Here is a 16,107-nt window from a genome sequence, read left to right on the forward strand (position 1 = left end):
ATCTGGGATACCATGGTTCTGTCTCAGTTCTCTACAGACAGCCAGTTGAGGATTTAAGGGCAACTCCCCAAAGATTCTCCAGTTCCAAAGCTACAGGCTTTATCAAGCACAAGTTTACATCGTGCAGCCAAAACATTTCCTCTCAATCCCTTAAACAAACTTAATTGAGTAGCAAACTAATGGCCTTTTGCTGAGGGACTTCACCCACACTGACTGAGGGAAATTATTCATGAGGTCATCCTATTATAAAATGATACTGTACAGTTAAGGTCTGTCGGGTTAATGTATTGAATTACAGAACGATAAATACCCCACATACAACAAAATCTCTCATGCAACAATAATTCATCTTAACTGGATTTCCATGTTCCTAGTATCGTGGTTATGTTTGGATTTTGGTGCATCGTAGTCATTTCTTGCACATGCAAAACATCTTACTCTGCTTTCAGAAACGTGGATGAGGTCATCCGTTTTAGTTGATGAGATGACAAGAAATTAAACAACTTTGCACATATGATCGGGAACCAGGTGACTTCAATGACGATGCTGTTCCATGAAAATGCTTGATGCGGAATACGATCAAAACCTAGGTAAGACTTCAACGGTACGGTCACTAATTGTTAAAAATGACAAAATACAAGAGCTTCAATAAAAAGTCAGTGAGGCAAATCGGGCTAAATTCAGATCTACAGCAGCTGATGAATAGGAATATGTCAAGGTCATTAACACCTGTAGGAGCTGAGCTACAGCACAATTTGACAACACTGCGACTGAAAGGTTGGCAGTACAGCATTCCATGTGAGCTCTCTGAAACAATTAACTACGCTGATGTTTTTAGTGCGCCTTGTGTTTTGATCATTCTTTGAAAAAATAGGTCCACCCCACCTTCTCTGCTTATGGTGCGAAACATATCAGCTCGCATGTCGGTTCACTTACAGACCATTAAAGATGAAAACTACAATCCAGAATGAAAAACCTAATGTTGAAGACCACCTTATACTGGTAACCAAAAAAACAAAAACAATGTTTGATGTTATTACAACCCTGAAATAATAACCTTGATGATGATGAAGTCTTACTTGTTTCCTCTGATTCCTTCTTTTCGGACTGTTGCAAGGCCTTCATTCACCAAAGACTCAGCAAGGTTTTCACCTGTTGTATCTATAATGAGAGGGTAGCAATACATATTTCACAAACCGTCCCTTTCCTCCCAGGCAGAGCTGTATATTGATATTTAGAAGTGACGGTGACCTCTCCCCAGGTAGACCATGCCGTACTCCCGGCCCAGAGATGTCTTGACTTCCACAGTGAAGCACACTTCTTTGCCGATTAGCTTCTTCCTCAGGAACTCTCTGGCTTGGAAGGCCCATGGCTACAACAAACACAGAAAAATATGTTTGACACTTTACCAGAGTAATCCAAACGAATGCCAGCCACAAGCAGCAAGTCAACTTGGACTTTGAGTTATCAATACAAGCAGTAGTATACAGCAAGTCAAGACTTACTCCAGCAGCAACAAACAACTCTTTATTCAAAGTGCGTTGTCTTATGATTCTGATACTATTTTCTGATCACTATATGTTCACAACTGTAAAACCCAAAACAAGTTAGGTTTCTGTTTGTAAGAGTAAAATTCCTGTTGTGGTCCTATGATCTTAGTCCCATCAATGATTTATTTGTATGTGAATGTTTCCACTTCCTGTGTGAGGGCCAAATAAGTTCAGTGTAGTGCCTTCAATTTCTTACAAGCAGGTGACATGAGGCATCTTTTTAATTGGTTACTTAAAATTTTCCACAACAACCTAAATGTTCCCCATAGCATGTTGGACAATGCTGGTTCAGTCTTACACAATCTAACATTTGAGAGGCCAGTGTGGTCATTTACAGGTTCAGCATTTCAATTTGAAGTGGACTAGAGTAGGTTTGCCTGCATTAAAAACATTTTTCCCTCATCGCTTGAGTACATCTCCTGTTTTTAACACATCAGCTGATATGTGGAGGGAAGTCTAGACCACCAACATAGTGTTTCAGGCAGTTCAGGGGTAGTGCCTTAAAAGGAGAGAATATCTCCCTTTAATACGACTTTACACAACACCTCAAACACCTTGCTGTGTTACAACAGATGTGCCTTCTTCACTGTCCCCTCCTATGAGAAAACAATGAATCCTGAGTTAAGAAGCAGCACTTCAACGATTAGCAAAGTGCAAACTTGGTAAAAAAAAAAAAAAAAAAGAACGATGGTTTTCAATATAACTTTATCTTTGTCAAACCAACTATCTTTGGAAGCTCATCTTAATGGATTTATATTCTCCAAAAAGAAAAGAGAAAAAAATGCCAAGGCGAAATTGAAAAATACATTAAATTAAAAGCTGCCTTTTCAGTCTTGCAGGACTCAGATAGAGACCCCCCCCCCCCAAAAAAAAATTAAGAAATTAAAATATTCAGGCAGCAGAGCTGTATCATCTCTGACTGTCAAATGAATAGATAAATATAGAGATTTAAAAGATAAAAGAGAAAGTCAAACTAATTCCATGTTATCTCAACATTAATTCTTCACATTTTATCTAATATATAAGTCTTTCTTCAGTAGAGGAACAAAGCACAGTACAAAAAAAAAAAAAAAAAGGAATTAAGCACACTACGACATCCTCCAAACTGAAATATGATGAGTTGTGCTTCACAGATAGTTTAACTGACCTTGTAAGAAAGGTTCAAATTGAAATGAACACAAGCACAGTGGGATAAGCCTGCTTACCTCATCAGGGATGTCCTTGGTGTCAGGCTGGCCTTGTGCTGCTCGGCGGGCCATGGAACCCGCTCGGACGTTACTGAGATTGATCTGACGTTCTGGGGGTGGGCCGCCTCGAGGCTGACCCCGAACAATGATGGCACAGCCCGACAACACCTGGAGAGGTGACAATAGACACTGTCAACTGGGGCAAACAATATCAACACTTTTGAGTATTGGCCATTGTTTCCATTAGCAAATAAAAAGTAAGACGTTCTAGTACTGTCACTATTAGAATCAATTCGCCCCCAAAGTGATGACAATGGACACAAATGCGATACCGCATCGATTCTCTGGAAGAAGGATAAAGGCTGTAGTTTCTTCCAATACATTAATCCTTGTTATCAGGTCTATTAAGCAAACAGATGGTCAGATGTGATTAATTTGAAACTTGTGTGTAAGCACAATGAGTGCAACGAGCCTGCAAATAATGTGATGCTAATCGGTTGCAAATTTGCTAAACAGCAGCAACTTTAACAGGAGCTTGAACAACCTTTATAGAGCTCGAAGCAACTTTATACTTCACGTTGTCATGGTGACAGTATGTCATTCAAAGGTGAGATCATGCCATCTGATAACGTAGCTAAATACAAAAAAAACAAGATAACCTTGTCTTGGGTTTGACAACCATGGCATTTACATGAATCTGAGCAAACACTTTTTATCTGCAGACTCTCCAGAGTGTCTGCAGGGAGCATCCCTGGATGCTGTTGATCTAAGATGTAAGCCAGATAACCTCTCATCAAATTACTGGCGTTCATCACTAACTGACCCACTCACCCAAGTACAGCAGAGATGTGGCTGTAATTTGTAAAGACTGATGAGCGACAGCAGACAAAAAGGGAATGCCCGCCCTCCTCTTTTTATGAAAGAGACAGAATTTCTACAGTTACAGACACACAAACTCCCTTTGATCAAATGTTTAAATAGAAAAAAAAAATAAAAAAAAAAAAAACACCTTTTTCATGGAGGAAAGCTTTGTTCATTTCACAGTATAAGGAGAGAATTGCAGTTTCCCTTAAAAGGTTCTTGTTAATGGCCGATGTAAAAGTTTTAGGCTGAAGTTTTATGATCTCAGTGGTCCACAAAATGGCATATCTTACCTTCTGAACAAACTCATTTTCATTATTCTGAACTAATCGTGTCTGGGTGAGCCGCCGGGTCACTTCACCATGAAAGTTAGTCTTACTGAGTCTAACTTAACATTTACAAATCACTTCCAACACAGGATAAATCTACAGTGCACACACTCCAACAGAAAAAAAACATATATAAACAGGATTGTGCTGATGTGGTACAAGTTAAGCGAGAGAAATGAGCGATTTTACTATTTAACAACTGAATAACAGTCCTGTACGAACTTTCTAACTCCACTATGTTTCCTACTATTATTAGCTGTGGTGTGCCAAAGGCCTTCCCTCTTTTTTTCCTTCACCCCCTTACAATGTCTGAGTCAAATGAACAGGAATAAATGGCCTCTCATCTCTGCAAGGAACAAATCTAACCAATGATATCAAGGCAGTAGTGGAGGAAGTGAACCCAGATTAAACTTAAAAAAAAAAAAAAAATGATTACAAAAAAAAAAGATTGAATTGATAGCAAGTGCACCTAAAATAAAGTAAAACATAAAAGAGAAATGTAACATAAATGTTGCTGAGTCAACTGGCAACAATTAAATGTCCTTGAGCCAGACATTATTGTTTCAGTGTAGGTTCAAGGTGGCAGACAGAAGACCTTGGGTCCACTGAGCCCCCTCGAGCAGTTAAACTTTTCATAGAAATATGTTGGGAAAGTTTGCTTTATTTGTGGAAGAGCCTCCAATTAAAAAAGGTGGAATTGTTATTGAAGCAAATCTAACAAGGAAGTCAAAGTAACTATGGACATAAAAAAGATGATACAAATCCAAGATAAGTGAGAGATTATAGGGGCAAAAAAAAAAAAAAAAAAAAAAAGAAGTTGTAGCTACGTGTCAGTTTCCCATGGTTGGTTTTGACCAGCTCTCAGGGGAAATGTTCCCTGTCGGTGACTTAAAACTAACGGAACACATTTAGCAGCTTTCCAACTAAAAGGATCTGGAAGTCTTGATTAATAACTGGTACTTCAACCGCTTCAGCCTGTCTGACTGGAATTTATAGGAAACAGTGACGGAAACAAAAACGAAATGATAACTCAGGCTGAGGAACTTTACGCGTTAGGTTTTACTCTACTTTACTACATTTGCTTTCGAAGATAAGATAACCAACTCCGTGTTTTCGTTCTACTGAAAACGCAGTTGACAGTTTGGCCGCGGACAATGAACATTTTTCATTTGAAGTAACGGTTGTAAGACAGTTAACGCTAATTAGCTAACAGTTAGCTATCTGTTAGCTGAGAAACTGAACATCTGTTAACGTTTCCACTGACAAGTTTCAAAGTTTTGTTGCTTCCCATTCAGTCTGACAATTAAAAATTCAAATCAGATGTGTCAGTGGACAATTAAAGATTCATGCTTGCCAATACATTTGACTTTTAAAGAAAGTAGTTGGGTTACTAAATGCTGAATATCAAAGCAAACGTGCCAACGACAGTATCCCAGCTTATTAACAGGATAGCAATTTAGCAGCAAACCAGCTAACGTTAGCCGGCATGCTATTGCAACCAGGTGAGCTGAATGCAATTGACAGTTGTTAGTACTACAGTGACAACGCTAGAGTTGAAGGGACAATTGCGTTTGTAATGTCAAATAAGTTCTCATGTAAAGTTAGGCGACAACCAGCTTTTATTTTAGCACATATTAGCCCTCTTTAAGCTAACTAGCTTTCTCACTAGTGAGCTCACATATTCACATGTCAGAATTCCTACCATTTTCACGATTCCTCTTTGTAAAGGAGAAGACGAAACAGGGGCTGTCTGAGCTGGTGCTGAAACAGATGCCATGTCCACCGATTTGAGATATCACACCGCTAAGGGGGTAACCAGGTAAGGGAGCTGGGACTCTGAAGTGAGTGACTGTTCTAATGAAAGCCAAGAGAAAAAGGCTGCACACCGATCAACACACACGTTATACCGGAAACACACTTTGCCTTGCAGACGCACACGCTGAAATCTTTCCGGGTCTTGGACTCAGAGTGAATGGGAGCGGACGGAGACGCTTTTGGACCGCGTACGCAAATTGAAACGAGGGCTTCCGGAGCAGGAGGTACGACACGTCAGCATAGCGTTACCCCAGATAATGCTGCCTTCGCGGTGTCTGGGAAAAGCTTCAACTTCAACCTGAGCCTCACTCAAGCACAAATACAATGCTCAATTTTGAGTTTGAAACATGTGATATATAAAATGCTTCAGCTGTTACTCCCATGGGATACTGCAGCTGCATTACCTATTTCTATTTCTTATCAAAGAGGAAAAAAATATATATATCATTTATCAACAATGCAATATTGTTACCTCATGAAACACTGTTCTAAAATATATGAAATCAAACGTGACAACATTTTCAACTGTGACATCCGATCTTATATTATTCTGATCAAACTTACAAACTTATAAAATTGGTAAATTGGGTAGTTGGCTGTGAGTGTGCCACGTGGTTTACTGACACTTAAAGAAGAGTTTACAGACAAAATGTATGTATTCACACAAGTAAAGCGCAGCATTAATTTATTTGCACACAGCAGTGAATCCTGCTACCACTAAGGAGTACACATTGATCTGAAATTTATTTCAGAATGATTGCACAATACAACCAGGTGAATTTAGACAGTTAAAGTAACAGTACCACAATGCAAAGTAAATGTAAAGGGACGGCTACACAAGTTGGTCAACCTAATACGGTTATCAGGGACGAGAAAATAAAGTGGAAATGTAAAAAAAGGTTTAAACTGTTTCTAAAATGCTTTTTTTTGCCGTTTTAAAGTCATGATGGTATAGGAAATCATCCGAAGCAAAAGTTAGTATGTAGTAAAGCCAGCTTAACAGAGTCTTATTGAGAGTGAACATGTTCTCTTTCCATTGATGTTTGGGGGATTTTTGCCCCTTACTTTTTGCAAATGATTTACACTGTAGGATTCTTGGGCAATCTTGCATATACTGCAAGACAACCAAACAAGGAAGTGGGATATTTGTTTCCTAAATGTATGGGTACATAATTTAATTCTCATAATCTCAGCCATCCTGCACACCAACTGTGTGTTACTGCCAGGCAAGCGGGACAGGAGCATGGCAGCACGGACCACACCACTTCAGAACAGTTTCTATCACCAAGTCATCAGTCTTCTCAACTCACACACATTGTTTTACATGGTTATCCTGCTGCTTGTGTACTCACTCATTGCACTGGACCCCTGTTTACGGACACTGCAACATTATGGACATTGTCACTCTATGCAACATTGTGACAGTGGAATCATTTCTGACAATCTGCAATTGTGCATATTTTACACGACACTGCGATCTTACTCTGCACTGTGAAATACCTTTACATTTGTGCTAAATATTCACCTTATATCAGTGTTATTAGATACAAATTTTACTTGCATGGCACATGTGTTTATAAGTAATGCAAAAACAGCATAAGACATTTTGAATAAGTCTGGAAAGATGCATTATTACTGTGTTGCATCAACTCTTCTTTAAGTGTCATTAGGAGTGTTTAGAGTCTGAATTTGTTGGCAGAAATTGTCTAGTACTCTTCTACTTGGGAGCGATGTTGTTTTTATTTCACAGTTTAGTTTGGCACTGTCTTCAAGAAAGAGTCAAAGCATTCCCCCAGAAAACACATCATCTGGATGCCAGCACACATTGATTCAAAACCTCTTTATATCACTCTGCTTTCACGTGGGCATCACAGATTTACAAGTTACCCATGCCATTTGCAAAAATATACCTCCATACCATTACAAAGGCCGTCCTTTAGACTGTGAGCTAACATGCAAGATGGTTGATGTCTTCTTCAGCCTTAAGGGTGTACTTTTAAAGAGGGAATTAAAACAATTTACTCATCAGAATACATAACAGATTTCCACTTCTCCCCAGTCTGTCATAAAAGCATTCAGGCCCAGAGGCAGCATTTTTAAATTTTCCATGTTTCTAGGATTTGTGCTGTGCATGGTAGAGTGCTAACTCTCTTATATCGAGTGATTAAATCAGTTAACTGAAAATTGTTTTTGCAAGCCCTCCAAGTCCTCTGATATCATGACAGAATGGTACCCTTTTTAATGCAGTGCATTATAGAGACTAAAGAAAATGACCCTTCAGTATTGATTCTGAGCTTTGTACTTACATTGCCTCTGTTTCTGTAGACTTTCTGAATCTGAACCACCTGCCTTCTGCCTTCATTTGGGCAGAAGGCAGGCGGGTAGAGAAAACTTAATGATACAAAATCAAAAGCGCTGCTATAGGAGGATGTTCAACACCCGAACAGATGAGCATATCAGCAACTGAACAAGACTTTGCATGGAGAGGAGAGTAATTACTCACACAATAGCAACAGGGATTTGGCTCTGAACACAGGACACTTGGCAGTATCTATACACTGAGGGTATTGATGACTTCAAACCATAGTTTCTACAGTTAGCTCAGCTGCATGTCCTGTGTGACATAAATTGAGTCATTCTTCTGCAACAGACTGCATGGAACCCAAATATTTGTAACCATATGAACCGAACACGGCAACTCCACGTGGTCCATTCAGAAAAACGCTAAGAAGAGCCAAGCAAAGAAAAAAAAAAAAACACATGGACACTGGTTTAGAGGAAGTATTTTATGGGAAATCTTCTGTTATCCACACTTCTACAATGTGCTGAAGACTGATCACAGAGCCGTGCATGGAAAGCTTTGGCACGGATGACCCAAAAGGTGGTATGTATCAAACCCCAGCCTAATACAATGCAGATATGAGGCAATCTGTAAATAAACCCAGATGTGAAACGAGGCCAAGAAGCAAACTTTAACAATGCAGACAAGGGTGAAAGGTCTAAACGGGACATTTCTATCCAGTAGGTCTAATTTTCTATTGAAAAATATATCTATGTAAATTTGATTGTTCTGAATTACCCTTCTTGCATACCCTTCTCTACCATTCCATCATATAAGAACCATTTACATATCTTATTCTCAGTGGGAAAAGACCTCTAGTCTGGATATTTTTGTCCTGTGTTGGCATTTCTGATTGTATGTTTTATTGCTATTGTAACTTTACCATGTATTAGTTTATCCGGTGAAAATGAGGATCACATAAAGATAAATATGTACGCAATACAAATACAGAATGAGATCTTATACTTGAATATTCTCATGAATATTTTTTTTAATGGGCTTATTTAAAACCTTATTCGGAAGAGAATCTAAGATATTAAACGTAAAGTGCGGGAGATGTGTTTATGGTATAGAAGATATCAACATATATGACAGATAAATATCAAAATTTCTAAAAAAAAAAATAAGGCAATGTGACTATTAATGCATAAAATTCTTCACAGTACCTACACACTGTATAGCCACTTTGCATCACATAAAGTTTTTAAAGGGAAATTTCGCTGCATAGGGTGTGATATTAGGAAACGTACACGTGCAACTGTAAAAGCTTAAAGTAAATATATTTTTTTAGATTAATTGTAAAAGCTACAAGCTTTGGGATTAAAAAAAAACCCACAAACCTACAATTCTTAAATATAAAACTCAAAATGTTTTAGTTTACATATTGCTTAAAACCATTTTCTGTGTCCGAGTTGGCAAACATGATCCTCAAATGAGGGTGCGCAAACTTTCCATTCAACTTGTAAATAGCCTACAATTCACAGAGTAAATGTGACCTTCAAAAAGGAGTATTGTGTTAGGAATCGTGAGAAATCGACTGAAAAAGTAGACTATTTTCTCGTTCAAATGTTTGCGTAACTGGTTGTAGACCATGTCAATGTGGGCCATTGAATATTACTAGCTCACATACTAACTTCGACTTACACGTGTGATTTAAAAGTGTGTTCCTCGATTTAAAACTCGTATAAAAAAGGCGGAAAGTTTCAAGAACTTTAAGTCACAAACTGATTCAGGATGCGATCAAAATGAAAGACGTCTTTAAACAGACGACGTCTGTGTTGTAGCGTGCAGGTTATATTGCCAGTTGGACCACGGTCATGCAATGGCAGGATATATGTGAACACCATGAAGACCAAAACAGCCACGGACGCAGAATGCGAGAAAATTCACAAGAGAAAAACATCAACATGCTTTGGATCGGCTCGCTTTCTCGCAGCAGCGTGGAGGAAACTGACCATTGATGCAGCTATGTTGCGCACACGACACCTCTGTGCGTTTTGGAGAGGTTTTGGTAAGCTTTTACGCGGCTGAATATTTCCCATTTCTCAACTTTTCAAGACACAATAAAGCACCCACACACGTGTTGTATGCACAGGACAAAGACCTGGGGCAGTTGTCTTAAACATATACGTGGCCTTTGGTACTATAGGCTGGAAAAACTCCCGCCCCTTCATCAAGCAAGATGAGACTAAAATTTACGCACCACGAAAATGTGGAGCTGCCTTAACAACACAACAGACGTACTTTAATCAGTCTGGTTTGGCACACACTGTGCATGCAATAAAGCAGTATAAATCCATGAGCACATCAACTCACCGGTAATAAACAAAAACGCTCGCCTTATTTATCTTCTGTCTCGGTTGGCAAGGAGATGATGGTGTCCAAAAATGGCTGTCCCCTCTCCAATCTGGCTGACTGTACACAGAGTATTATTGTCCTCTCACTCATGGTTAATGTATAATGTGGGCCATATGGCATTTTAAAATCAGAGCCTTTATTTCGGTGGCACTTAGATGTGTGTGGACCCAACTAATGATATTCAATTAGTCATTAAACAGGCCAAAAGACGAGCCTTGTGTGGGTTTTCACATAGGCTAATATTTGCTCGTCAAATATTTCCCTTTGAACCGTTTACAACGCATTTTTATCTGCTGGCTGCCCAAGGAACATCTGTGAAGGTTATTTTAGCCTCCCTCTTCTGGATAAACGAGGTCCCCCAATTGGCCCTTTCCTTGCGCCTATGCGTGAGTCTATTTGTTCACGTTTTGAAAGAAAATGTAATAAAGAGAGACTACGTGATAGATTTATGATTTATCAAAAGCACTTTACCATATGGCAGTCGTCATTGGAGCAGATTTCCAAATGTTTGTTTTATGAAAGGAGACCAGAGATCCTTTTAATCTGAGCCACTTCACCCGGGGAAGGATGCTCAAGTCACGTGACCCCAAGTCTAAATCCCTCTAAAGTATGTAGCTAAAACATATTGGTGGCCATCGTTAAGTTCGCATATGAGATGGGATTGTTTGAAAACTTTGAATTGTATTCTTTTCTAAATGTGTGGGTCGGGCAAAGCAGAATGTTGAAGGGCTGAAATGTAATGCGCTGAAAATAGATTTGTCTGCTTAAGACTTGCAGCCACTGCGCAAAAGGAAACCCTCTGAACTCCAAAATATGGATATTACTGGAAATGTTAGCGTGGATGATTTGACTTTAAAACCGCCATTTCTTAGGCGTAAGATCCAAATATCCTGCATTTGTTATTGGTGCTTGAGAAAATGTTAATACGTCTGTAAACTCTGCTGAGATGCAGTTTGTTCACCTATGTTCACAATAGATGAAACGCTGCTGGCAAACATGACTCATTTTTAAATTTTCCAAACACACAACAATACAATTATGTTTAAAATAAAATACTATTACGGACTATACTTTAGGTGGAGAGATTCTGGCTGCACAGACTCATTAATCTGAAGACCGTTTTTATCCCCAACCAGTGTTGACATTTCAGGAAACAGGCCACCACGTCATGTTGAGGTCTGCAGGCCTATAAAACTCTGCTTAAGGCTGGGATTCCGCTCACTGTCGTTCATCTGAGTAGTGTGGAGTTACCTGGTCAGTTGAACTTTTCTCACAGGCTTTCCACGCTGCGTTCAGTGCTCACTCTGTCTGAGGAAACTGTTGTTTTGATTTCAATGTGGGCTCAGTGCAAGAGGATGTGCGGAACAAGCGCCGATCTGCGTAACAAAGGTTAGTTTTACATCTTTCATTTGCACCTTGAGTTTGCTAATAGATTTGATGTAAGACGCTTTTATGAAATATGTGCAACAGTAAATGTAAATGTCACTTCATCAAAAGTCAAGTAACCACTTTAAAGATCAGTCGAAACTGTATGGGATTTGTTATTAAAAGGCGGTGAAAGTGTCAACCAGCTAGGAGGAATGTTTCTCAACGGCAGACCTCTCCCAGAGTCCAAGAGACTGAAAATGATTGAACTGGCCTCGGAGGGTGTCCGCCCAAGTCAGATCTCCAAGATACTTCGGGTACGCACAATCCAAATGGCACAACTTAAGACTTTTACACTTTAGACTTAAGGGCTTGGATTTCAGTGAAATAAGTCGACGTGGAATTATTTGAATTAATGTATTCACCTCAATGAATTACATGAATCATTAATGGAGTGTGATGATGAGTCAATAAAGTGGGGGCCCACTGCGTCCTTCAGGTGTCCAACGGGTGCGTCAGTAAGATCCTGAGCCGCTACCGGCGCACGGGACTCTTGGAGCCCAAGACCATCGGAGGGAGCCGCCCTCGGCTTCTCACCCCCGATGTCATCTCCACGATCATCCAGTGCAAAAGGGAAAATCCGACCATTTTTGCCTGGGAAATTCGGAAACGGCTTGCAGCGGTACGACTATGCAAGGCTGCCAAAGTTCCGAGCGTAAGTACGATTGAAAGACAATACATCGTGTTCATGAATCTGACAGTGATCCGACAGTTAATGGAGTCTTTGCGCGTTTTTTTGCAAGGTGTCGTCTATAAATAGAATTTTAAGAAAAATCCATTTGGAACATGGAGCGATGTGCATGGAGGTCAACGCTCACATCAGTGCTGAGCAGGGTAAGATATCAGACAACTACTTTTAGTTCTGCAACTAAACACGCAGAAAACAACACAATGCACTCTTTATTGAAACCGTATATCAAACATAAAAATCTATGGTCATTTTCGTGGCTTCCTGCAGATTTTTATTCTGTGGTTGATGAGCAGAAGAAGCAAGACATGTGTTGTGGTGAGCAGAAATCTAAAGGTTCCCAGCACAGAAACCGCACCACCTTCACCCCAGAGCAGAGCAGAGTTTTAGAGCGAGGTATCCTAAAAGCATCCAGTTCCTCTATCCCAATGCAGCATGTTTACCTTTGTTTACAAACGTACGCTTCTGTCTCCCTAAGCAGAATTCTTACAAAGTCAGTATGCAGATCTGTACACAAGAGAGAAACTGTCTGCTGAAATTAACCTTCCAGAGGACACCATCAAGGTAGGCTGCTCCTCTTTATTATCAGCACGATCACACAAACACTCAACTTTCTGCTCCTGAGATGTCTCGTTTGTCTCTTAAAGGTGTGGTTTTCAAACAGACGAGCTAAATGGAGGAGAGAGGCCAAGCAGAGAAGCAGCACACAGAGTAAGTGTGTTGTACTGGCGGGGACAAAAATCTGATCTTGTAATCATATTTTTGGGACGTCAGTAATGAGTCTAGTTTAAGGGTAATGAAGTTGTGATTTTGGCTGAGGGAAGTTTCCATGAAATAAAGTAAAGTAAGTAAGAGTGCTATCCTCTAAAGCGATGGAAACATAAGCGTATGTGTGCGGTGCATACTGACTGAGGAGTTCAGCATGCAGGCAGGTATGTAAGGACAAGAATGTAAATAATTCCAAGTTGAGAAATGGGAGTGAGCAGCTTCATTACAAAAGGCCTTTCAGAGAATCTACATTCAGACTTTTTCACATATTTGATATAAAATGTACCTCTTTGTCAGACTTTCAAAAGCAAAGAGATTTTGTTTCTCTGACGTCTCAACAGGTACAGTGTGACTGGCTTTGTGAGACAAAGCTTAAAGTCCTTGAAAACATAAAACCACAAAGTGAATTTTTGGCTAAAAAACAATTCCAGCACCTTTTTCTGACTTCTGTCTGTAAAGCAATATTTGAATCAAGCAGCTTTGACCGGGTGATCCGAGGATGTTTCTTCTGTTTACATGTAGACTACATTAGTGTTGATAGGCAACGGGAGTAGCAAGAATGGAGTGCGAGAACATTTTCCACCATACCGTAACCAGAAAGATACAAAACAGCTCGAGCGTTCAAGCAGAAACAGGTAACATCCTGCAGAAAGATATTTCACTTCTAACCTCTCTGAAGTGTTTTATTTTCTACTATTGTCTAGTTTTCAGAATTCAAATTTGTACCATTTTCCAGAGGAGATTTCTGTCTCAAATGAGACAATTTTATTTTTATAATTTTTTTTGGGGGGGTAAAAATTCTTTGTGTTTATAGGTGAAAGATTTAATTAGTAGGATTAGTGGGAAGTATCCCCAGTTTATCATGTACATTCATGTGCAATATGAACTCAAATGAAAACTCAAGACCCTGTAGACTCACACCCAAACACATTGGATATAAGACCTCAAAGCGTTGATCAAAGAACTCCATGTAACACTTATTCAGATCATTTATCTTCTTGTTTGAATTTTTCAACAACAACAGACGTTTTTAAAATAAGTTTTTGTCTGCACTTGTCCTGGTCCATACTCCATCCCTCTTATCCCTCATATTACATGTTTGGTTTCTCACCCAGCAGCAGAACTTCTTTATTGAACCAGTTTTATTGTGTATAATTTCCTATTTCTACTTTATAATGATATTGCTATTAAGGTATTGAATGAAAAGGATGACTGTTATTGATTTTAAAGTTAAATAGCAAAGGGAGTCGATAAACTATACTCACACAAATTCAATTTAAATAATTTTCTAAGGATGGATAGATCAACAATAGGCTAAAATATCATGTCATACTTGATTATTCTATTCATTTTGTCAGTGGTGAGTATGGTTTTTAAATGCTCTAAGCACAAGTAACCCACATGACAAATATAGTCCTATTTATTTGCAAATATGTCGCACTTCTAATCTGTTGCAACTCTTAGATATTTGAGAACGTTAACTAATCATTGATTGTCTTTATCATTTATTCAACGTACAGTTATGCAGAATTCTGAAAGTCTGTTATCAGTACCGGCCTCAATTCCCCATCAGCTGTGTGACACAGTTCGTCAAAACATGGATACGTCTCCACTGGATCTCTACAGAGATACATTCACCTCTCCACTGGCTCAGCATCACACAGGCACAAAGACAACCTTCCCTTTCGCAGCCAAGACAATCAGAGGACACTACTCTGTGCCACAGCAATGGAACCAACAGGGAATGCCTCTTATCTTGAGCCAGTTTCAAACAAATGACAGGTTTCTGTTTGCCCCGGATGTGAATCCACAACGCTGCATGGACTTGAAGTGGAACCAAATTTCTTACATTTTTGAGCAGGTTTAACGTGGACGGTTAAAATGTATTTCTTGCTGCCAAAAATCATCTTTAGTGGAGCTAAACTTTCTAGGCTGCAGAGACATTTTCTAGCCAGTAGAGGGAGACAAAAGACTGGAGTTGAAATCTAGTCGCTGAGACAACTCACTGCAGCCTCCCATTACAACTTTCCCTGACTTTGTGCACTCTTAATACATTTAATAAGGAGTAACACAAATCAATAGCCTGATTAGCATATTAAAAAAGAAAAGAGTCATTGTTGAATTTAATTGGTTACTTCAGTCAATTAAAGCCCAAAAAATGTACTAAAAAGAGACTAAATGGATCCATGATGTACTGAATAAAGCTTGGGAGATAAGATTGTTATAAGATGTATTATTTTGGCTGTGATGTTTTATTGATGCGTCTCCTCAGGAGATGAGCTGTTCTATGCCAAGGTGTGATTAAGCCAATAAATATAGACTTTGCTTGACAAGGGAGCAGATTTTAGAGAGACATTTACAAGATGAATTAGGAAATCTCAGCCTGATGCTCCGCCATGTTTCTGGTCAGTGACTTGGTCATTCAGGCTTGATAACTTGTTGATATAAATCATAACTCTGTGGATTATTTAGGATTATCACAGATTTAAATGGGTGTTATCTCCTTCATAGTCTTAGGCTTTGTTGTTGTCGAGTTGCAGAAGGAGATTGAATCAACCCCCCCAAAATGTCTATCCAGGAAAAGCCATTGGGACAATCTATAAAAGCGTAGCTTCAAAAAGTCTAAACATGACCAGATATCTGCACTGCTCCGTATCACTTTTTATTACTGCAACAGGGCAGAGGCATTGAGTTCCTTTATATCCCTTTACTACAGTGAAGAGACAGTGAGACTCTGGATTTCTTGATGATTGGCCATTAGGGGAAGGATTGGGATCAGAATGCA

At 39.3% G+C, this 16,107-nt stretch overlaps 2 protein-coding genes across 2 annotated transcripts in view; one reads left to right on the forward strand and one right to left on the reverse strand.

The window, feature by feature from the left end:
* snd1 (staphylococcal nuclease and tudor domain containing 1) overlaps window positions 1–5,845 on the reverse strand; it is a 160,254-nt gene extending 154,409 nt beyond the window's left edge. The window contains exons 1-4 of the mRNA XM_075471701.1: window positions 5,630–5,845; window positions 2,756–2,905; window positions 1,252–1,372; window positions 1,080–1,161 (exon numbers count right to left, since the gene is read on the reverse strand). Of these exons, the coding sequence (XP_075327816.1) occupies window positions 1,080–1,161; window positions 1,252–1,372; window positions 2,756–2,905; window positions 5,630–5,704 (428 nt within the window). The 5' untranslated portion in view covers window positions 5,705–5,845. The remainder of the gene's footprint in view (window positions 1–1,079; window positions 1,162–1,251; window positions 1,373–2,755; window positions 2,906–5,629) is intronic.
* A 5,951-nt stretch (window positions 5,846–11,796) lies between these two features.
* pax4 (paired box 4) lies at window positions 11,797–15,189 on the forward strand. Its single transcript, XM_075472602.1, has 9 exons — window positions 11,797–11,830; window positions 11,993–12,123; window positions 12,306–12,521; window positions 12,610–12,700; window positions 12,825–12,950; window positions 13,036–13,118; window positions 13,202–13,265; window positions 13,620–13,682; window positions 14,873–15,189. The coding sequence occupies exons 1-9, from the start codon at window positions 11,797–11,799 to the stop codon at window positions 15,187–15,189; spliced, it is 1,125 nt and encodes a 374-aa protein (XP_075328717.1).
* The last annotated feature ends 918 nt before the right edge of the window (window positions 15,190–16,107 follow it).

This window comes from Odontesthes bonariensis, chromosome 8 (assembly GCF_027942865.1).
Source record: "Odontesthes bonariensis isolate fOdoBon6 chromosome 8, fOdoBon6.hap1, whole genome shotgun sequence".
In the NCBI taxonomy this organism is placed as follows: Eukaryota; Metazoa; Chordata; class Actinopteri; order Atheriniformes; family Atherinopsidae; genus Odontesthes; species Odontesthes bonariensis.

Coding starts and splice junctions, on each gene's coding strand:
- pax4 (XM_075472602.1), top strand. CDS start 11,797: ATGTGCGGAACAAGCGCCGATCTGCGTAACAAAG. Junction 12,124..12,305: donor AGATCTCCAAGATACTTCGG/GTACGCACAATC, acceptor TGCGTCCTTCAG/GTGTCCAACGGGTGCGTCAG. Junction 13,119..13,201: donor TTCCAGAGGACACCATCAAG/GTAGGCTGCTCC, acceptor TGTCTCTTAAAG/GTGTGGTTTTCAAACAGACG.